The sequence below is a fragment of the Dendropsophus ebraccatus genome, chromosome 6 (assembly GCF_027789765.1).
Source record: "Dendropsophus ebraccatus isolate aDenEbr1 chromosome 6, aDenEbr1.pat, whole genome shotgun sequence".
Taxonomy (NCBI): Eukaryota; Metazoa; Chordata; class Amphibia; order Anura; family Hylidae; genus Dendropsophus; species Dendropsophus ebraccatus.
The window spans coordinates 38898946-38923672 of NC_091459.1; the positions used below are offsets into that span (position 1 = coordinate 38898946).

Genomic DNA, 24727 nt, shown 5'->3' on the forward strand with positions numbered 1-24727 from the left:
ACCTTCCCCACGGAACGGGCAGACTGTGGGAGTCAAACACCGATGGTTCAAGTTCGTACAAACCTAAACATCAACGCTGTTTGATCATCTTTATCCAGGAGCAGTCATTTCTGTGAGGAAAGCACTGTGACATGTATGGACTACACTTTGTAGTGACTCTCACAGCACTTGCATGGCAGAAATGACAGCTCCCGGATGCTGGTGAAGATAGCAAAAGCGCACCGACAGGGTAGCCTAGAACAAGAAGCTTTGCAGCGTTAGTGCACCTGCGTCTCTACGGATCAGGGGGTGTATGTACAGTCAAGGGGGAGGGGACGGGGGCGGATGAAGAACGCAGGACAGGCATCGCAGTCCTAGGGCACAGATGCTCTAGGCCACACCTCACTGACACTGCTGGTGGAGAATAAAAGATCAATTTTACAAAACAACACGGCACCAGGCACATTTTGGAACACACGACTGGCTAGGATTTCTGATCACCAAACTAATGGTACCAGTGGTTTGGGGGGTGGGTATACGGATACAGATTTGTTTTGGAACTTCTGGTATCATAATGAATCATGAAGCCGGGAGTTCTGCATTTTGTTCCATAGCACATCTTCCGTGTACGGACCGTATTCACGGAACATGTGAATGCCCAGTAAGATTGCTTACATTTATATCTAAGGGGCCTATTCCACGGAGCAATAATCGGCCGAATCAGGCCGTTTCGGCTGATTATCGCTATGTGGAATAGAGACGACGATCAGCCGATGATCGTGTTATCGGCTGATCGTTCATTTAGGCGCAAACCTAAATCATCGGTCACCGACCGTGCATCATTACGTGGAATAGCTCAGCCAATCACTGGCCGGGACCGCCACGGCCAGTGATTGGCTGAGCAGTCTGTCAGCTCAGAAAGGCCGCTCCGAAGCTGCTGCTGCGCACGGGACCCGGAGAGGAGAAGCGCAGGAGAAGACCTGCAGCCTGGTGATGTAATGTATGGTGTTTAACAACGAGGGCTACAAGGACATCGGTAACAATGTCCCTGCAGCCCTTGCTTAACTATTATCAGCCCGCGGAATAGGCCCAGTAAACGCTCATTTACATTATTTATCGGGCCCCCATTGGCCCGTGGAATAGGACCCTAAGACTCCATTCATTTCATGGCAAAAATAGAATGTGGTATCTTTTTCAACAACACACACCATGGCAGAACCCAATGGATCCCACTGTAAGTCATTGAGGTACAATAAGCATGGCTGGTGTCCGTTAGATGTGGTGCATATGGAACTCGTAAACGCCCCCTATAATTTTACATTTATTGATGCAAACAACTAAATAAGAATATGGAGCTACATAAATAAATAATACTCAGATTATCTGGAAAATGGTTTTATATTACTGGCAATGCCTAAAACTACAATGTGTATGGAAGGGAACATCATATATGTCACTAAAGAATGTTATATTTTAGTTGATTTCTCTCATCGAGTTAAAAAATGTGTGTGCAAGAAAAATGATTATTTAAAAAATGGATGTCTCAGAAAGGAAACACCTGTGCAATGAGCCCAATAAGCACGCAACTTTTACTATTCTTGAAAGTTTTGTTCTGAAAGCCCTAAACTAAACACCAATCACACAAAATATTCCCCACCTGCTCAAACAAAAAGCATATTATATCTTTCCTGGCAGTCAAATGCAGAAGCCTGGATGCTACGAGTATGCATGCTTCATCTGCTCTTTTGATTTGAATATTTCCTGTTGTTTTTGACATCTGAGCTTTAGATAACACAATTAAAATGCAGGGTAAAAATGTGTCAGAATCCATATAAATCACTCACTCTTTCAAAAAGTTCATTGGTTCATAGGGATATTCTTAACTAATACAGCTAAGCTCTCTTCCTTCCATCGTTGACATCTCAATGTCTAGGTTACTGGTGCTCACTCCAGTGCATTTCTTTTTTCAGTCATATAAGGGCTTATCTTCTTTAGGACAATTTTTATTTTTTGATTTATTTGTTTTAGGATGTAACTTATTGATTAACTTGGTCATGAAAAAAGTGCCTATTTACAGTCAATAGGCTAGAGAAAAAGATAACAAAGACAGCGCTCCATGTGCAGGACCAGTTGCAATGGGATGGACAGAATTCCAGTACCGGAGTAAAACCGGGTCCCCTCTCACCTTGCTAAGTTGTGCAAGATCGAGGCACAACTCTCCATGTGTATACTCAAGAAGGGAACCAGTGTGCAGCCTTCCTGCAAACCCACGCCAGGGCCGTAACAAGATGCAGACCTCCTCTCCAAATTCCAGCAGGTATAACAGGCGCAGCTACTCCCAACAGATGATGTAAAAAACTACTTTATTGAAATAATAAAAACATGTATAAAAGGCTCAGCATTATGCGTTTCTAGACCGGACTGGTCTCTTCATCAGATGCTTAGTTAATACAGTGGGAAGTAGCCATATTTAAATCCAACAAGATGAAGTGACATCACAAGTAGGAGGATGTGCATAGATGGCATCAAATAATTTGTCATCCTTTTTTGCTATATATATGAATTCTGGCTTTGGGTCCATGTATATGTGTATGTCTGTATGCATTTATATGTGTGTATTTTTGTATATATGTGTGTATACTTATGGGTTTATATATACTCTGTATCCTCCTACTTGTGATGTCACTTCCTCTTGTTGGATTTAAATATGGCTACTTCCCACTGTATTAACTAAGCATCTGATGAAGAGACCAGTCCGGTCTAGAAACGCGTAATGCTGAGCCTTTTATACATGTTTTTATTATTTCAATAAAGTAGTTTTTTTACATCTGTTGGGAGTAGCTGCGCCTGTTATACCTGCTGGAATTTGGAGAGGAGGTCTGCATCTATTTACAGTCAATGGAAGGACAGCAACAACTGCGCTGTTGACCACCATCAACTCCTTAAATGTTCTAATCTAAAGCAATTGCAGCATTTAGAGTGTATAAATGACAGAAGCAGGGAAGCCAATTATTACCTTTGAGCTGTCTAACTGGTGATCTGCCTCGAGAGTCTGCCTCAGGCAGACTCTAGTAGCAGAGTGCAAACGTTGCTGATGAGTGCTATGCAATAGCAAAGAACTGACCAGTATAAGCAATAAAAATGGTTGCTAGTAATAGTCCCATAGAGGGACAAAGTAAGAAAAAAACATACTAAAAAAAAAGACAGACAGACATGAATGTAACTTATCTAATTCAGAGTGACAGGCCGTGGTCTCAGCTGTGGACAACAAACAGGTTCTCAACCAGACTCATTTAGAAGAAGTCAACAGCACCCAATAAGTCTAAATCCTTTTAAAGTTTATTGTGTATTGCAAACAAGCTTTAAATGTAAGTAATTAAAAACAAAAAGTAGTGATACCTTGCTCTTCAGCATTGCACCCAACATGCTTAGTGTAAAGCAACTTGATAGTAGTTGCTCCTGCTCCAAGTACTACTGTGGCTCTGAGCACCTCTTGGTTATGTACATGAAGTATATATGCCCTGTATCTTTGACAACTCATGTCCACTTACAAATTCCTGGCCCTAGAGGTCATTAGAAAATCACTTGTGTATTTTTCAGTAAAATAGTATTATAAATATAGTGCCAACATATTACATAATACCATCAACAGATTGTTATCATTCACATCAGGGTCTGTCTGGTTCACAATCCAATTTCTTTATTATACATAGTGTATCTGCTTTATAAGCAACTTCTAAATTACTTACCTATAGCTTTAGTATAATGTCTTGCACCAAGCAGCAATTCTGGAGCTCTGTACCAAAAGGTAACCACGACTGGATCCAGGTCTGCTAATGGTTTCAATGGAGAATTGAATAATCGAGCAAAGCCCATGTCAGCTACAAAAGAAGAAGAAGAAAGAAAAGGAAACAAAACCCAACATGTACGAGCCATATATATATATATATAAAGTAAAGTGATTTGTTGCACAGGTCAAGAGGTGTAATAAATTGGCCAGCAAGCCAGTTTTTGAAGTTGATGGACCAGAGTAAAAGAGAGAGAGCCCAACCATTATTGCCTGATGACTGGGCTAGCACATCAAAAACAGGAGATCGTGTAAGGGCCCTTTCACACTATGGATTCGGCGCAGAGATTCCGCCAGGAACCTCAGTCCATGGACTCCGCTGACTCCTGCTATGTCTTTGAATGGGAGGGCTCACGTGCCTCCACTTTCTGCTCAAAGAATTGACGTGTCAATTCTTTGAGCAGAGAGGCGCAGAGAGCGGAGGTGCGCAAGCCCTCCTATTCAAGGATACAGCAGGAGGGATTCGGCGTGGAGACGGTGGACAGAGGTTGCCATCAGAATCTCTGCCCTGAATCCATAGTGTGAACGGGCCCTAAGGTGTTTCCAGTATGGAGTGAACCCTTCAGAATTTTCTCCATTCCTGCATAATTTGAAGGTGAAATGAGAGTCAGGTGTTAATGGCATGACTTTCACTTGTAAGTGAGCAACTTGTATTATTTAGGCTATGTTCACAGCATTTAATTAGCAATATTGTACCACAAATAAAATAGCAGTATTTTTGCTGTGAATCAGTCAAAATCTCAGAAAAAATAGCCACATTTTACTGCAAATAGAGCATTTCATAGCCTAAAAGAACAAGGATCTATCAAAGTAACACATGTATCATGGAAGCATACGTTGTTGAGGAAGGATCTGAATCATGAGAGGAAACCTACCAAAATATCAGAGTTGACTGTGTTTTGTTATTGAACTTCCTCCATGTTGATATGCAGGACTAAACAACGATTACTAGAATCTCTTAAAGCCATAGTCGTCCCAATCTGTCACATAAGTGAGCACCGATCTGCTAGTATATAAGCATTTACTGTAGGTCATAGGTTGGGAAAGGGTTTTTAGAGAATTATTTCTCAGAAACATCACACTTCTGTACATCCCCCCAAATTATAGGGGATTAGGCATGTAAACATCTGCTAAGCAGTCATTTATTGCTGACTCCTCTAACCTTCACAGACTTCTTCAGGCTCATGCAAAAATTAATGTGTTAATCCTCAGAAAGGAAACAACAAAAAAAATCACTGCTACTATTTTTGTAAAAAGGATCAAGCTATTGTCATACTCCGCTCATTCTGAGCAACCTTGACACTAATTTGCCCTGCTAGACTCCCTCTTCACAGACAGTGAGATCATGGACTTTATTGGTTCTCCACTCTTAGGGCCCTATTCAACAGGACGATTATCGTTCACATAATCGTTAACGATAAATGATCCAAATGACCGCTATTGCGAACGACCTGAAATCGTTCACCCATTTACATGGAACGATAATCGTTACTTATGATCGTTCTTGCGGTCGTGTTGTCGTCACTATTGCGTTCGTCACTACTGAGAACGACCGAACAACATCTTATTTAATGCGAACAAGCAATGCTAAAAATAGGTCCAGGTCTTCTTAAACGATCAACGATTTCTCGTTCAGTCGTTAATCGTTAACTGCTATTCAACCGAAGGGTTATCGTTTAGATTCGAATGACTTAACGATAACCTGAACGATAATCGTCCCGTGGGATAGGGCCCTTAGGCAACACTCCAGATAGGGTTGGTTTCTCCAATAATTGGTACAATATCCACACTGCTACTTAAGACTTTCACAGCTGCACAGGAAAGATGTTCCCTCTCTAGATCCAAGGGTGAAGCAATAACTGTAATCCTGTTAAAACCAGGGAAGTCTCTTAAACCATTTGACTTACTTTATATTGCCCTTAAAGCGTAACTGTCATGTTTTTATTTATTGCAGAAATCAGTAGTATAAGCGATTTTAAGAAACTCTGTAATAGGTTTCATCAGCCAAAAAAGCCTCCTTCTGTACTCAAGAAGCAATCTCCCAGCCTCCCCCCCTGACTTCTTCTCTGTGCATTATCAGGCAAACACGTCTTCATTACAGAGAAGCCAGTGAAGACGGGTTCTGCTCTCTCCATTTTAAGCCTATGAAGGGGGAAGAGGCCGAGGGAGATGAGGGAGCAGGAGGAGGTGACATGAAGGTCAGCTGTTTGGAGACTGTCTGGGCACCTAAAACGCTAAATTCAGGTGTCAGAAAGGTCAGTGCTTATCTATGAATTTACTGAGAGAAGATTGCAGGGTGTTGTGCTTTGCAAGACTGCTCCGTGCTCAGTCACTCCTAACAGCCCCTCCCCTCTCCATAGCCACATAATGTGACAGAAATTCTGCTTCATTTGATGTGAGGGGGGAGGCTGGGAGATTGCTTTTTCAGTACAGAAGGAAACTGTTTTAGTACATAAAACCTATTACAGAGTTTCTTAAAATCACTTGTACTGTTGATATTTAATGTTTTCAGAAAAATGGCCCTGAAATGACAGTTACGCTTTAAAATCTTTCCAAATTCTGGCCTCCAAACACAGTATTTTTTTTATTTCAGTCATGTGAACAGAATTGATGCCAATCAATCAAAGGTATTTCTAAAGAATCTACTATCAAGATCAAAAATCTTTTCTAAACAAAGTATACACCAGTCTATTTGACAGAGGCCAGTCCTTCCCGGGTTTCCCAGTTGGACATCATTAAAAGATTTGGGTTTCAAAAAGATGTACATGTACCTGACATCATTAACCCTCTGTACCTCTGGTGCTACTGAGCGATCCATGGGAAAGTTAAAGCAACTCTGTACCCACAATCTGACGCCTCCTAAGCCGCTTGTACCGTTGGATAGCTGCTTTTAATCCAAGATCTGTCCTGGGGTCCATTTGGCTGGTGATGCAGTAATTGTCCTAAAAAACAACTTTTTAACTTGCAGCCCTGTGTCAAATTGGTGTGGCCTAGAGTGTGTGTGTCCAGGCTTGCACCACCGCTCCGTCCCTCCTCTCCGCCCTCTTCATCATTAGGAATGCCCCAAGGCAGGATTTCTCCTATTCTTCACCTGCCTGAACACTGCACATGTGCTGGATCGTGTGCAGTGTTCAGACAAGTGATGAATAGGAGAAATCCTTTCAGGGGTATTCCTAATTGTGAAGAGGACGGGGAGCAGGGACAAAGAGGCGGTGCAAGCCTAGGGCATAGACACTCTAGGCCACACCAATTTAACACAGGGATGCAAGTTTAAAAGTTGTTTTATAGGACAATAACTGTATCACCTGCCGAACGGATAAAAGTGATTACACATGGAGGCACTAAATTAATGACCCTATGGGGGAGATTTATCAAACATGGTGTAAAGTGAAACTGTCTCAGTTGCCCCTAACAACCAATCAGATTCCAACTTTCATTCGTCACAGACTCTTTGGAAAATGAAAGGTGGAATCTGATTGGTTGCTAGGGGCAACTGAGCCAGTTTCACTTTACACCATGTTTGATAAATCTCCCCCTATGTGCCTTACAATAGTAATCCTACATACATTAGTACATCCATTGATACTGTGATACGTGGTTCTTACTTGCTACAGTGACATTATCTTTGTGCCTGTTCTTGCTTCTTAATACCACCCATTCCTCCTTCCTGATTCCATGAACTCTTTCCCTGATGAAAGCAACAACATCCACTTACCTCCCTGGTTTTAGTGCTGGGGCCTGCATCACGCTGCTCTGGTCCCTCAGCCACTTCCACGGGTCGATTGGGCTAGTAACATCACGTCTAAAGTCCTGTGTCAGACCAGGAAGCGTCCGGGGACTGGAGCAGCGTGATGCGAGCCCCAGCACTTGATCCGGGGTGGTAAGTGGTCGTTGGTGCTTTCAGACTCCCTCCCCAAAGTACCCCTTTAATCAATTGATGGCTATTATTATGGAGGAACTCTGACCATCCATGACTGCAGAGACACTGAGCATGCAAAATATGGAGGTACTCTGACCAGTTAATGACTGTAAGGACACTGTATTTTATGTTTTTTCCCATACTATTGAGATGCTCTGACTAACTGCTGATCATGGGGACACTTTAGCTGTTTAAAATGGGGATTACTACTACTAAGGGTGGAGGGGATAGTGCAAAAATTTCCTCACCTCCAAATATGTGGAACATCTATGATCTCCTATAACCCTTTTTATAGTCTGCCAGTTGACTACTACATGGTTCTAATTATACAGTTCCTCAAATGCAGCCTGTACACCCCCAACTACCCCCCCCCCCCCAAAAAAAAAATAAAAAAATATATATATATATATATATTGTAGGTATGACAGAAGTAACTTTTTTTTATTAAAAATGAAAGTACACAGATGCAGCAAATATACAAAAAAAATCATTTAAACAATTTTAAAAACTTATTTAAAAAAAAAATGTATCCGAAATGCTTAATATGTTCTTTTTATTATTACTTGTACCGAAATACAGCTAGAAATTCACATAGCATATGGGTTTTTATTGAATAAGCCATATCATTGTTTATGAAACACTCTATTTTTAACATAAAATAAGCACAGGTAGAAGAAAGAAAGGGTCAATTGGTCAATAAAAAGAAATCAAAAACATTACATGTTTAACGTAAACTTGTCCCCAGGAATTCAACTAACTTAGGTAAACTTGTAGGGCATATCAAGCTGAATATTTTTGCAAATGTATTCATTTTGCAGCTTTCCTACCTTTTCCCTCCCATTGTTGACAATTGTCAAGGCTACCGCCCCCCACTCTGCTCTAAAAGCAATCGTCTGGCTGGTACAGATATCGCCAGACAACGAACTGTTAACAATGGGAGGGAAAGAGCAGAGCAGGAGAAGAAGGCAATATGAATTTGCATAAGTATTTACCTTGATGTACTCTGCAAGTTTATATGTTAGTTGTGATGAAAATTCCCTGTTTATCTTTTTATTCCATATTTTTTTCCTCTTGGAACTTCATTAACATTTTTCTTAACTATTACATATAAGGAAAAAATTAACTAAAAAAAAAAAAAAACACCTCAAAGAATTTAAATGGCTGTATAGCTATGTAAGCAGTCAGACTATCCATAACTTAAATTATTTGTCTGATCTTGCAATCACCACTATTCACCACCCTATTACACAGGACGATTATCGTGTGAAAAATCGTTATATCGTTTGAATTTAAACGATAATCGTTCTGTGTAATTGCAGGCAACGATCGAAAAATCGTTGATCTTTGATTTAGATCTGAAACTAAAATTATCGTTAATCGTTCGCTGTAATTCCACGTTCGTTCGCTCAAGTTCTGCACTTTTTCACTAATCGTTCAGTGTAATTGCACATTGCCCATTGTTTTCCTGAGATCAAAAGGAATAAACGATCATAGTAACGAACGCAATAACAACCATCGTTCTGTGTAATATGGTGAACGATTTCAGGTTAACGATAAACAATCTCGTTTGAGATCGTTTATTGTTAGTCGTTAAAAATCACTCTGTGTAATAAGACCCTAAAGTGCCATAAAGGCGTGGCCAGGGCACTGAGGTGATTAAGGTGACTGTAACCTTGGATAACTACAAAAAATATATGGATAGCCTTCCTGCTTACATAGCTATGCATCCATGTAAGCAGTTTGGGAAAACTTTTCTAGCTGAGATTTTCTCTTTATTTAATTTGCATAAAGTATACAGAACATTGCATTTTTTTATTGTTTAATTTCAATATTTTACTTCAATCCACTAAAGACCATACAATTATTTTTTTATTCAGTTAATTCAAACACAATTTAGCAACTGTTGGGAGCTTCTATCTTTGCACCATTTACTGTACAGCAAAAAAAAAAAAAAAAAACCCTGATATATTGTTTCTTTTAGTTCAGCTATAATTTTATGGCACTTTGCTTTATATTTAGTAAAATATTTTTTTACCCATTTATTTTGTTTAATACCACAAAGTATTGCTAAAATATATACTTTTTTTTATAAATTGTGGCCCCTTTCCAGTACATTTCTATATAAGGGATGTAAAGAGGGATGGAGCCAGAAGCTGTGGTTTTTATATTTCATTTATTTACTTAATTTAATTTTATCTTGTCTCTTTTTTTATGTTACATTTTGAATGCCCTATGCGGTAAAAAAAAAAAGACCTATGGGGACATTTTCACATGAAAAAAAACAGTTTAAATTTTTTTTAAACAATTTCCTCTGTATCTGGGGATGACATAATAGCCAAGTTCAAGGGGGAATGCAGCCCCATGATACTAACTGCAGGGCTGATCTGTGTCTGCTAAGGCCCAGCAACTCTTGCAGCTACCTAGTGATCACATGACTGCCAAGACAGGAAGCAGTAGGCCTTATGGCTCCTACGTAACTGTACACAGCAGTCACTGATGGCCATGTATATAGCACTTGGCAAGGCAGAAACAACTATAAACAATCTCTGCCTTCTGTGCCCTGGCAGACTTTACAAGAAACATCCTTTCTAGATTCACACCTAACGGATCTGAAGCAGATTTTACGCTGTGAATTTACTGCGAAATTTGGTGCGGATCCCTTGTTAGTAATATTAATTGAAAAGACATACTCGCATCGGGATTGACATTTCACTGCGAGTATGTAAATGCAGTCCCGTTAACCCCCCCCCCCCCCAAGATGGCGAATGCTTTAGTTTTCTTTGGGGCAATCCGCTACAGCGGGACGTCCAGACGCCGGGAGCCCCTGAAGCAAGCCAGAGCATGGAGCACATAATGTATGCTTCGGCCGGCGGGGCCGTTACATGTGAATCTGGCCTAAAAAAGTAATTTATGAATTACCTAGGCTTCTAAAGTCTTTATTCATTTTTTTTTTAAACCAATAGGGGGTGCGAACATGTGATCACTTTACACTATGTTGCACTACTATATTGCAATGAATTGTTCTAGTTCATATTCTATTAGCCCCTGCCTATAGAAGGTTGGGACAGGTTGACTAACACAGCAGACCTGGATGCCATCTCTAGGATCCTGAGAACCCAACTGAAACTGCTGATCATGTTGTGGATGCTGGGGGGAGGGGCTATTGGTGATAGATGGAACTCCCCTCTACATAACCACTCAGATGCTGTGGTCACTACTGACTGCAGCATCTCAGTGGTCAAAGAGCTGGAATCAGCATTATCCCGAAAAATAAGAGCATTGTTACGTCTGACACTTGCTATGTATTGTGCAGAAAATTGTATAACATCAATTCCTTTAGTATGTATAATGGGCATTCGTGTTCATTCTCCAAGGTTTAATAATTTTACATATGTAAATATACTAGTCCTGGGCACAGTTTGTCCTTGATGTTTCACCACCCATGTTATATTAGAGTTTAAATTTTAGAGGCGCACGTAGACTTACAAAAAAAATAGATATAGAAATGTGTTAGCTTATTGTATTTAGAATATTTTATAAAAGATTAACCTTGATTCCATATAGCCTTGTTTAAAGCAGCAATCATATGCATTTATGTTAATTTTATTTACCTATTTTGACTCTTCCTCTCTCAGGACCTTCCCCCATTACCAGGATGTTTGCTGGTTTCTGCAAGACATAACATTTAATTAAATTTTGTTTTAGCCCTTTTTACCTTAAATCCAAAATGGGAGGAAAGATGTTATTTTCTTTTTATAACATATTTAATAAGTGAATTTATTGAGAATAAAATGTCATTAAGTTGGGGAGGTGTACCTGTATAATGCGTACATTTTCCCTACTCACAAAAAAAGATATTTAAAGGGGTATTCCCAGTTTTTTTAATACAGAGCGGTGGTTGGTAACCTTTTGAGCTGTCAACAATGGGATGGAACAATTGGGCACATTAGGAGACACAGGCAAGTTTGGTAAAGGAATGTTTTTGCAAAAATATCCTGAAAGGTTACCTATATCGACTGAGCTGGGAATACCACTTTTCTCTTAATAACAAAACAAAAACAACCAAACTTCCCAAAAATAAAATTTCAAACTATAAAAAAACAACTTTTAAAATGTTTGGCTGAACTGTATTTAAGGGGTATTTCAGGGGGTATGCACATAAATAAAAGAACCTCAACCGATCGCAATATTCTCTAGATTATGCCCCCCCAGTTCGGAAGCAATTATTTTTATTTTCATTATCTGCCCTAGCTCTGTACAGCACCTTTGTGTTTATACTACAAGCACTTGCTATAGGTGGAGTTAAAGCGACTTTGTACCCACAATCTGCCCCCCCCCCCAAACAGCTTGTACCTTCAGATAGCTGCTTTTAATCCAAGATCTGTCCTGGGATCTGTTTGGCAGGTAATGCAGTTATTGTCCAAAAAAAACAACTTTTAAACTTGCAGCCCTGGGCCCAACAGACGTGGCTTAGAATATCTATGCCCTAACTTTGAACCACCCCTTCGTCCCTCCTCCCCACCCTCTTCATCATTAGGAATGCTCCAGGCAGATTTTCTCCTATTCCCCACCTGTGTCAGCCCGGCACATGGGCTGGATCGTTAAGGCACATGGACTGGATTGTTAAGGCACCTGTGCAATGTTGAGACAGGAGAAAATGTTCCAGTGGCATTCTTAATGATGAAGAGGGTGGGGAGGAGGGGCAGAAGGGTGGTGCAAAGTTAGGGTACAGATATTCTAAGCCACACCCGTAGGACACGGGGCTGCAAGTTTAAAAGTTGTTTCTTAGGACAATAACTGCATCACCTGCCAAACGGACCCCAGGACAGATCTTGGATTAAAAGCAGCTATCCCAAGGTACAAGTGGTTTGGGGGGGGGGGGGGTCAGATTATGGGTGCAGAGTCGCTTTAACAATGTGAAGGACTGCAGTTGCCATGATTCCCAGACATTTCCTGCATGCTCCACTATTATAAAGTATAAGGTCAGCATGTTAAACACAATCCTCCCTGAGACATGGAGGGGGAAGAGCCATGGAACGGCGGACATAAGAGGCATCTGAAAGAGACGTCCTGTACTACGGGGGTTGGGGGGGGGTAGAGAAGGCATGTGTTCAGAGTACTAGACATCACAGAAGCAGGAGACAAACAGCTACAGCATAGTTGTGTGACTGCATGTCCGAGCGGCTTAGAAAGACAACTACAGGCATTGCTTTTGTAAATATTTTACACATCATTTTTTTAAAGATCAGAAAATCCTTTTAAAGACTTTCTAAATTTTCTTTATACTGAGATTAGCAGGTTATTCTTACAATGATCACCACATAATGCAGACCAAAATATCACTGGTAATGTACAGCTACCAATGAACATACACATTATAAATATTGTTTTGCAGCCTTCGTCCGACTTCTTACCTCAGGCAAAGTCATCTTCATTACACAGAAGCAAAGTGAAGATGGCTCTGCTGAGTCCAGTATAACCTATGGAGGGGGATGGGCCGAAGGGGATGAATGAGCAGGAAGAGGAGAGAAACAGCTGTGCAGTTTAGAAACTGAGCGCATTAAACGCTGGATTCACAGGTCAGAAAACTTAGTGCTGGTATGGGAACTTGGTGAGATCTTGTGCTATGCAGGACTGCTTTCTCTCCTCTCTATGCTCACTCATCCCACTCCCCCCTCCATAGGCCATAATGGACACAGAAAACCTGCTTCTTCTGAAGTGGGGGGGGGGGGGGGAGGATGCAAGACAGCTGTTTGAGAACAGAAGAAAACTCTTTTGCTTAATAAAACCTATTACAGAGTTTCTTAAAATCACTTATACTATTCATACTTATTGATTTCTGCAAATGTGGACAGGTTTGGTGCTGTAATACCATTGCAAAACTAGATTTTTGTTTTAGTGCAAAAGGGCTTACTTCCTCCATCCTCTGTACATTTCATAAAATTGAAACCCCATTTCTGGACAACCTTTGCCCTTTGCCAGTATTTGTCACATTTTCCACTAGGTTGCATTCGTACAGCTTGAGATCCTTTGCAGATTTATTATAATAGAAATTTAATCACACGTGTTTGCCTGTTAACCTGTATTTATAGGCTCAGCACACAAGTTCTAGTGAATTCCAAGCTGCAGTTTGACTGTGGAAGAACAACATCTAGTCCCAGGCTCCAGAGCACCTTTATTCCTTTCAGACAGTGGACACCGGGGACCTTCTCTGAGGGTAGCAACCTGGGAGTTTCCGCAGCAAAGCCCATCCTGCCTTGTGGCAGACCCTGAGTAGGTGTGTTCCTGTGATCCAGTATGGACAGTAATTTTTTTTTACTGTTGACTCTGTTTTTCTGAGAGTATCCTGAAGGTAAAATCTGTTGTTCAAACTACCAATCTGATGTAAACTGAGCAGTACTGTCAGTATCAGAAACACAGTATCAGAATGCCATACCTGGAAATGCCATAGGTTTTTTAATCACTGTTCTGGCCCTTGAGTTCTGTAAGGAGTCAACCTTTGACTTTTTAAGTGAACAGGTCTTTTACTATTTTAACCAGGTCCTATTTGGAAGTACATGTGGTTTTAATGGTGTGCTGTATTGATCTCCCCCTGGTGACCGGACACCACTATACCATGCGCTCTGTCTCTGCTGTGCATGTGACATGTAAATAAATATATATATATATATCTATCTATCGGGTAAAACCTAAGCCTAGGTTCTTATTCCATTTTTTCCCAGCCCCACCAACATATTATTTTTTAATAATACAACCTTTTTTTTTCCCTTGCATTCTTGTGAATGTTACTTTGATATGTACCACCTAAACACTATTGCAGACCCTGTGGACCCCTTCATGGTAATGGTATTCCCTTATGGCAGTGGCTCCTTCCAGCAATATAATGCAACATGGGAAAAAAAATTATTTGGAATAGTTTGAGAAACAAGTAAAAGAGTTCAAGGTTTTGAATTGAAATCCAAATGTCCCAGGCGTCAATCTGTGGAATGTACTAGAAGAACAGTTCATTGGATGCTCCACATGCCAACTTAAGAATGTAAGGGGTCTGCTGTTAATATTTTGGTGCCAGATACCACAGGATATCTTCAGAAGCCATGCCTTATTGGGTCAGAGTTTGGCAGCCTGAAGGGCACCTACACAATATTAAACAGGTGGTTTTAATGTTATAACCGATTGGTCTGTATTTGAAATGAAAATAAAATAAAAATAAAATCTTTAAGTGAATCTGTACCCACCTGACACCGCCCAAACCAGTACCATTTCATAGCTTTCCTGAATCCAAGCCTGGACCTTAGGCCGTTTAAAGGGTAAAAGAAGCAGGGCTTAGCGCATTTACACCCTAGGCCTGTCTCTCTCCTTCCTCTCCACCTTTCTTCTTTGTATACATCTGGGCTGGATTTTCATCTTTGGCAGGTCTAGGGGATGAATGCCGACGAGGACGGCATCAGGAGACAAATGGAGTCCACGGCATGGATTAAGGAAAGCTATGAAATAATACTGGCAGTTTAAAGGGGTGTTGGGGTTTAATAAAGATTTGCTTTAAGTTCATACATAGTACCTGGGCATTGCAATGTGCATGGAGTGACAAAAGGCCTCAGACTGAGAAAGGAAAACTGCAGGGTACAACTGTGGCTGTTTATACACATTCATAGTTGAAGTCCACAGAACTTTTCCATGGTCATATGGATTCAGCAGATTTAAACCATTGAAGTCTATAAAAAAATTATGTGTAATGAGAAATTACACAAGGAAACACATGAAGCAAGAGAGGTGCAAAAAGCCATGTAAAAGCCATGACACCAGCTGAAATCTATCAGTAATTAGAATGCACTCTTGTCGCTTATGGTGCCTTTACACGGAACGATTATCGGTCAAATTTTTACCGACTTTTACCGATTCACCCTATGTGTGAGATAGACTTAAACAATCTTAAAACAATCCAAATAACGATTTTTCCAAACAATATTTCGTCCCGTCTAAATGCAGATAGTTATAAAAAAAACACATCATACTTTGAAATTGTTAATTGTTCGATTGGGCGAATTGTTGCTCCGTGTAAACGCACCATTAGTGAATATAATATCAGCTGTTTGTTTGTTGTGTGTGTTAGCTAGGCATAGGCTGATGATTGATGCAGACAGGGGGCAGGGGGTGATGTCACTTGAGGCGTGGCTGGATCCCCCAATCCCCTGAGTGATTCAGTATCTCTAACCAGCCAGAAGCAGGTGCTGCAACGTACTGGCCACAGCAGGAGCCGTATACCCGAAAAAAAAAGTAGTTTAATTACCCGGGTGTGTGACAGGCAGAGGCAGGGAGGTAGTCATCTGGGTTGCTCCCCGCCCATGTCTAGTCACCGCTCTCTGTCTGTCAGTTGTTCAGAGGCATGACTGACAGGCAGAGAGGCCAGTATCAGACCTCTCTGCCTGTCATTCATCCCCTTGGAGAGCACTGACAGGCAGAGCGTGGTGACTAGACACGGGCGGGGAGCTGCCCAGATGACTACCTCCCTGCCTCTGCCTGTCACGCGCCAGGGGGATTAAACTACTTTTTCCCCAGGTATACAGCTCCTGCTGCAGCCGCGGCTGGTACAGCGGTTCAGGGAACCATATGAGCCCGATTGGGCTGATTGGTTCCCTTTAAGTATAGATGTGTAGAATGCACAATTGAGCTTTGCGAGGAACGATGTTCTATTGAAAGTCTGTGAAAAGGACAACAAGGTCTGTTATCTCACCGGAGCATATTCAGTGGCAGTAACAATGAAATTGCATCATTTCAATGGAGGGAAGTCTATCCATCGGAGTAAAAATATAAATTCTATGTTATTTCATAAACAGGAAAATGCTGGGTGATGTTTTTAGCAAATGAAAGAATTTTACCAAGTACTGCTTTGTCAAGCAAATACAGTGAAAAGCATGGCACCAAAATAACAGATCCTTTTTTAAAAAATAAAGTTTATTAGATATAAAACAAGATAACAATGCTTTTTGTAATTCGGCATTTCAGTAAAAGAAGTAAAACTTAAAGAGAACACCTGTTACCACAACGCCCCAAAGCCACTAGCACTTTTGTTTAGACGGCAATAAAAGAGGCCGAGTCCTGTGGTTCAGATACCTGTGCTGCCATTATCTTCTAAGGGCCACATTACACGTCCGGTGACTTGATTTAAGCAAGCACCGATCTGCTAAATTGGTGCTCGCTTACTGAGCCGATATACAGCTCAATAATCGTACAGCATCGTATTTTTGCAGTGATGTTGAAGGAATCGCTGCATAATACATGCTATTTTACCACGATTGTGCAATTCAAAGCAAAATAGCCCCAAAAATGCAATTAATGGTAAAAAAACAAAAGTGTGAACATGGCTTTTTGGCTCTATCCATGTTTTTCAGACATCCTTAGGGCTGCATGCAACTTCTTCAGCCATCAGTAATCAAATGTAGAGTGTTCGAGATTGGCTCATCTCTAACAAACACCATTTCCAACATCATCCTACAATGTTACCAGGGAACGGATATCTTTATATCTTACCTATTGTTTATAACAAGAAGACCACTGAAAGGTTAAATGAACATTGATTATGTAGTGACAATGGCTTAAGATATATTAGGCAGCAAGGGAACATTCAGTTCTTAAAGCTGATGTGCAGGAAGCAGGAAAGAAGGAACAGACGTAATGATCCAAATCCATTTTAATAAGGGCAAAATTAGGATGGCTAGAGGAATGAGTCAGAGCATTTCCAAAACAGCAAGTCTTGTCAGGTGGTGAGGTGTACCCAGGAGGTCCAAGGAAAGACAACCAGTGATGGTCATGGATGCCTAAGGCTGAGGTACAGGCATAGCTGCAGACAGTGCTTATTATGCACTATAACAAGAATGTGAATGAGATGTGACAATGGACAGTGTTCTGCTGGAAAATCTTGGGCCCTGGCATTGACAAAAAATTTACTCACATGACATGTACCAACCTACCTAAGCATTGCTGCAGACCAGTACATGCTTGATGCCAACAATACACTCTAATGGAAGTAGCCTGAGTCAGAAGGATAACGTACTCTACAAAAAATTTTCAGGGAAATTTGAATTTTTTGTCATGTTCCTCAGCCCATCCCTGATCTAAATTTGAGCAAGCATGTGGGGGATGTGTGTTTTGCTAGCATGAGGAAGGCCTCTACTATACATTTATTATAGACATTTTTTCACCTTGTCCGATGAAGGGCATGGCTTAATGGGACAGGTGTGGTTTTGCACAAAAGAGAACACTGGGGGGAGATTTAACAAGGATGCACCCCTGCCTTACACCAGGGAGAAGGCAGGAACCTGTGCCTTCTCCCTGGTGTATGCCAGGGGTGCATCCTTGTTAAATCTCCCCCAGTGTTTTCTTTTGTGCAAAACCACACCCGTCCCATTAAGCCATGCCCTTCATCGGACGAGGTGAAAAAATGTCTATAATAAATATATAGTAGATGCCTCCCTCCTCCTACTGCGGCCTCCTACTGTGAGGACATCATCTCCTCTCTGACACAGCTCCATTATAATCAATGGAGCCTTGTCATTAAAGGAATATGGTCACACTGGGGAGTGGCGGGCCCATCTTCAGTGCATAGAGCCGGGCAGGTGCTTGGGAAAAGAACGGCGCTGAGCACAGACACAGGGTGGCGTTTTAAAAAAAGGAGCACACCATTAAATAAATAAATAACGATGTACCTGATGGTACATTCGTTTTAAAGCGACTCTGTACCCACAATCTGCCCTCCCTAAACCACTTGCCCCTTCGGATAGCTGCCTTTAATCCTAGATCTGTCCTGGGGTCCGTTCGGCAGGTGATGCAGTTATTGTCCTAAAAAACAACTGTTAAACTTGCAGCCCTGTGCCAAACGGCCGTAGCTTAGAGTATCTGTGCCTTAACTTTGCACCACCCCTCCGTCCCTCCCTCCTCATCATTAGGAATGCCACTGGCAGAATATTTCCAATTCTTCTGCAGTGAACACTGCACAGGTCCTTAACGATTCAGCCCATGTGCCGTGTTCTCACAGCCGATGAATAGGAGAATACCTGCCTGGAGCATTCCTAATGATGAGGAGGGTGGGGAGGAGGGATGGAGAGGTTGTGCCAGCCTAATGCTTAGTCACTGTAGGCCACAGCCGTTTGGCACAGGGCTGCAAGGGTTAAAAGTTGTTTTTTAGGACAATAACTGCATCACCTGCCGAACGGATCCAAGGACAGATCTTGGATTAAAAGCAGCTATCTGAAGGTACAAGCGGTTTGGGGTGGGCAGATTGACGGTACAGAGTCACTTTAAGTAAAGACTACTGTAAATCCTATGTTCAGATTGAATCAAAAAACCAGAGTAAGTTCTGTCCAGACACCAATGTATGCATAGCGACATTAGCCCTGAAGCCTATAGGCTGTATGGACCTTTATTGCATATATAAACAACACTGGAGCACATACACCTAAAGTATGAATACAAAACTAAATACCCTTGTAATTTGTTATATAAACTGCCATTGACCCCATAGTGTTAAGGCATTAAACAATGTCTTTGTATGTGCAAAGAATAGTTTCAGAGTTACGTTCCCGTGGGAATAATTCCCTAGCTACTTGCTGCTTTCCTTTGCCCATTATTCATTGTTCTGCCGCAGACACAGATGGCAAAACTCTGATAGCATGCTACAAACAGTCTACCATAAGCACTTATATTTTTTTTTCAATGCTATGAAAATATCAGCCTTTTCTGAAAGCCAGTCTGATGGTAGAGATGCTGTGAAATTAAAAACATCGTAAAAATTATAGTTGATGGTGGAAAAAGTAGGGAAGGGTAGTCTTCTTGAAGGGGGTTTTCACGATTAGAAAAAGCACAGCTACTTTCCGGCAAAAAAGTTATATATGGTATTAAAATTCAGTTTCATAAATGTTCTTCCACTGTTGGGGCATTTTCGCAACAAATTTAGAATTTGGGCCTCACTGCCGCTGTCGGTAGTGGGCCGAATTAATTTAATTAAAATGGTGGTCCTGCCCAAATGCCTTTATACCCTGCAACACATATTTGTCCCAATTCCGCAATCCATTTTTCGAGACCTTGACTCAGCTATGATCCCCTTCATATGGGGTCCATCACGGTCGAAGCTCCAGTTTGCCAAGCTACAGCGCCCAAAGGATGACGCGGGCGTGTCCCTCCCTAATATGTACCTTTACTATCTCGCTGGGCAGTTGAAATACCTGAACCCATGGCTGCAGGTAAACCCGGATTCCTCTCCCGATCAACACCTGTTGGACTTCATCTCCCCGATATCTTTGTGGTCCTACTTGGAGGCATCTTCCTGCCCCCGAGTACAGGCTCTACCAGCCCACAAAGTGGGTCGCATAGCCTGGTCAGCGGCCGGAAACAAACTGCGGTTTCAGGGAACCCCCGTGGAGGCTCCACTATGGAATAACCACTCTCTCCCGCATTTGTTATCCCTCCCTGAACAGAACTATTGGGCACAGATAGGGGTCCTATATGTGAGCGACATGTATGTAGATCATGCCATACGAACCTTTGACTCCCTAAGAGAATCCTTTGGTATCCCGCGCACTTCCTTTTTTAGATATCTCCAATTGCGCCATGCCCTGAACGCGCAGTTCCCCAACCCAGCGACCTCATTGTCCTCGCACCCCTTGATAGGGGTAATTAGATCCCAAGGTCCAGGAGGCCTAGTCTCCACTCTCTACTCTCACCTGATCACTGCGGTGGTGGCGTCCAGCCCTCTTCCGGCGCTAGATAGATGGAAAACATATATCCCTACTCTTGATGACGAGGACTGTGAGGCCCTATTGGAGTCTCACAGACACGTATCCCCAGCAGCTAATAACAAGCTAATCCAACTGTATTTTATCCACCAAGCATACCTAACACCCCAACGGCTATTCCGTATGGGGCGCATTCCAGCCCCTATATGTCCCAGGTGCCAGACTGGTCCTGCAGATTTCTGGCACATGGTGTGGACATGCCCATCTCTTGCCTCTTTCTGGGGTTCGGTAATACAGCTGCTGTCCTCGGTCCTATCAATGCCGGTCCCATTGTCACCATCAGTATGCCTGTTCGGCCTGTTGGAGGAGGAGGTCTGGACGCCCCACCAGCGCACCTTTCTAAGGGAGACGTTATTTCTCGCTCGTAAGTCCATCGCCATCAGATGGATGGACCCCCGTCCCCCTAATCTTTCCATGTGGAAAAAACAGGTCAACACCGTAATGATGTATGATAAAATTGTGTATTTGCACCGTAAATGCCCTAAAAAATTTGCTAAAGTATGGGGCGCGTGGAAGGACTCACACCTGACAACATCCCCCCCGGATAGGACTTAACGTGTTAAAGTGTGTCATTGAATCACCTCAGTTATATTTATATTTACATTTATGTTGCAACGAGTTATTTTTTGATTTAAGTCACCTGTATGCAGCACCTCTTGTCATGCTTACCATTCTATTGACTATGTTGGAATTGCTCATGACTCTCCTTTTTGATGATACCTGTGTCAATTCTCTTTTGTACTGCATTTATATACATTTTTAATAAAACTGAGTTTAAAAAAAAAAAAAAATTCAGTTTCATTTACTGCAATGGAACTGAGCTGCAAAACCCATGCCCAAACTGTGGTGGCGCTGTATCTGGAATAAAGTGGCCATGTTTTCTAAGATTGGCTAACCCCTCTAAAGGGGCACTCCGGGCGGGAGGCCTTTTTTTTTTTTTTTTTTTTTACTATGGCTGGGAAGGGGATGGATGAAAGCTTTCGCTTACCTCCCTGGTTCAAGCGCTGGGGCAAGCTCAGACACTCTGCAGAATAGGTGGGACCCCAGGACAGCTGCTGTATGGCTGAGTGGGCTTCAAAGATTCACATTTCAAGCCCTGTCTCGGTCCAGGAAGTGGCCAGGGACCAAAGCAAAATGATGCGTATCACAGCACAGAAACTGGGAAAGTAAGGGAACCCTGTTGCTTTCATCCATTTCCGCCCCGGGCCATATGAAAAAAGACCTCTTGCCCAGAGTACCTCTTTAAGATTGTTAACTAGAAACCAGTCAAGTGGTAGCTTTTCTGAGAAAGCTTAATAAGTCTGCCAGTTTCTGAAGTCCTTGCACCATCTAATCCAGCACCAATCGTTACATCTCATTAAAAGTCGCTCAGATCCATTCCCCCACTGGGAACAGGATCCATGCGTCTCCCTTCTCCCCCTCCTTTCCTTTCCCCCACCCCAGTTTCCGACAGGACCTCTGGACTCGCGATTATGGGAAGGAAGTTTCGGGACTTTCTATGGACAGTGCGCTCTCTAGCTATTATAATGTTAGTTTGCTACCGGATTGGCTTGGGTCCCCAACTATCACCCCCTCCCCTTTCCCCCTCATGTTGTGATGTTGTAAAGATATATTTTGCTAAATTGAATAAAAACAAATAAAAAGAAATAAAAAAAAAACTCACTTAAATTATTCCATTTTCTCATTCTAATGTGGATGCGCTGAAACCGATCCGCAGGAAACTTGTTCACTGTATTTTAAAGGGGCAATGTAGGGTCATACATCTACATTTCATAAAGGGAAACTCTAACCATGAAAGAGCAGGTGTCTCTAATAAAGTGGCCATTCTTTGTAAATATATTTGGGCAGGGGAAATCCTAACTTTTTATACTATATTTTTATGGCTGATCCCCAGCCTCATTCCCTTCCCCAGAGATCGTCTGCTTTTCTTTATTTTATGAGTGCATGCAGAATGGATACCAGACAACCAGAAGAAACTGCAGGGGCCAAAATAATAGAACCTTGGGGGAGGCGGGAATATGTTTATAATAAATGTGTTTTTTTATAACCCCAGAAACACCAGCAATACACTTAATTTATGTATATGATGAATTTAGAGCTATCCAGCTATCCATACAAGTAGTTCTATGATAGGGATTGGACATTGTGTAGGGGCTAATGTTACACCGTCCAAAACAATGCACAGAACATGAACTCTAGTACTAAAAAGGGTAGATCTGAAAAAAAAAAAAAAAAATTATATAATAATAATAATAATAATAATAATAATAATAATAAAATAAGAGCATTAGTAAGCAGCATGATAACCAATTGGATAACCTAGGGTTTAGAGAGTTTTTTTGCATTAGGGTAAAGCATGCACATAGTTTTTATGATTCTATATGGTTTAAGGTAACAGACAGTCAATATAACTGTCTACGTTCTGGTACTTTCATATTTTTTTCAAGCACATATGAACGCAGCCTTGAAGTAGGTTTAGCTGAAACTGCCGACCATTCTACATAAGAGGAGACATCTGCCATGGGTCTCGGATTGTCAAATTTACATTATAACAAGAAACAGGTTGAACACATTTATCACAGAAGATGACATTTTTAGAGCAAATATACTTATTTCTGGATTAGAATAAATCTCCCCTGACCCGTATCTGACCATTTCTAGAACTATACATAGGTACATTTTTTTTCCATCCTCACTTCTAAGTATTTCCCTTTATTTAAAACAATGTATTTCTAGGAAGACAAAAAAATGGAAATAGAACGACACTGGAGATAAAGACTATGGGGGGGGGGGGGGGGAAGGTATTTACCAAGCCCAGCACATGTATACACCAGTCTTTGCTAAATCCACTCTTCAATGCCCGAAGCCGAATTTATTAAGAGGTGCACGCCTCCCAGCTGCAATGCCACCTTTGTCCACTAGGGTGCATGCGCTGCTACTTGGTGAGGATTTAAAGGGACAGCATGTTCCCACCTATTTCTGCCTTATACCAATCCTGTTCCACCTTTTAAAAAATGTTTAGCTTATTAATGTCTATGTGGCAAAAGATGAAACAGAATGATCTGCATAGAGTAAAGTATTTTGGGGAAGGATATCAATTTGACAAGATCTATTCTGTCCAGGAAAGATGAAGATTTCCCCATCAGGTACTTTCTTATTCAATGTTTGTAATAAGGATAATTAACATAACAGAGATAATGTCAGCCATCCAATTTTTATTCCTCAATAAATTATATGTTATTACTATCGTGGGGTGGGTGCTTATTGAGACCAAGATCAAAGACAGAAAAGTTGACATTGGTCAATATTAAATTTTGTACCTGGACCGCTAAATCAGTCATAATGGTTGCAACGACTGATCGATCTTTAATGAAGCCAACCCGATGAAGCCCAATGTGTGTTGTTAAAAGATCATCCACATGGATCCTGATTGATGAGACAGTACAAGCAGAGAGCTGGGGGGGGTTCTTTGAACTTTTCCATAAATGCCAAAGTTGAATTGATAAATTGGATTACCATATGAATTGTATAAATGTTCCTCATTAATATATTTTATATTCTTGCTCACATACAGTTAGAAAAGGTGAAGCATTTCCTTCATATATCAGTAATAAAGCACTGGCACTATCAGATAAGGGCCAGTTTGTTGCTAAGCTGGAAGAGTCCATTGTGTGTGTGTGTGTGTGTGTGTGGGCGTGATCTGTGCTGTTCTCATCCTCGATGCTGGATGACTGTATATGAGCAGCAGTGCAATATTAAGATATCCTGTGTTAGGCTAGGTTCACACTGCGTTTTTGCAATCCATTTTTTTCATCTGTTTTTTTGCAAAAAACTGATGAAAAAACTGATGCATTTGTGTGCTTCCTTTTTTTATCCATTTTTAACAGACACAAAAGTAGTGTTAGCTACGTTTTTGTGTCTGTCCAAAAAAACGGATCCGTTTTGATCCCTTTTTTTTTTACAATGGAAGTCAATGGAAAAACAGATCAAAATGGTTGAAAAAAAACGGAATGCAAAAATGCAGTGTGAACCTAGCCTTATATAGAGAAGGAGGGGGAGGAGGAGAAGAAGGCACAAGTAGTGTACCAGCAAACTCTGTCCTCAATGTGGTGTTTTCTCTATGGGAAAAGATTGTGGGGGACATGTATCAACTGGCGTACATATGTTTTTTGGCGTAAAGAGCCGATTTGCGAA

At 41.4% G+C, this 24727-nt stretch overlaps 1 protein-coding gene across 1 annotated transcript in view; it reads right to left on the reverse strand.

Annotated features, from left to right (window-relative positions):
* The window catches only part of CDK19 (cyclin dependent kinase 19), a 123093-nt gene that overhangs the window by 39599 nt on the left and 58767 nt on the right, over positions 1-24727 (reverse strand). The window contains exons 5-6 of the mRNA XM_069973632.1: positions 11357-11414; positions 3729-3860 (exon numbers count right to left, since the gene is read on the reverse strand). Coding sequence (XP_069829733.1) covers positions 3729-3860; positions 11357-11414 — 190 coding nt within the window. The remainder of the gene's footprint in view (positions 1-3728; positions 3861-11356; positions 11415-24727) is intronic.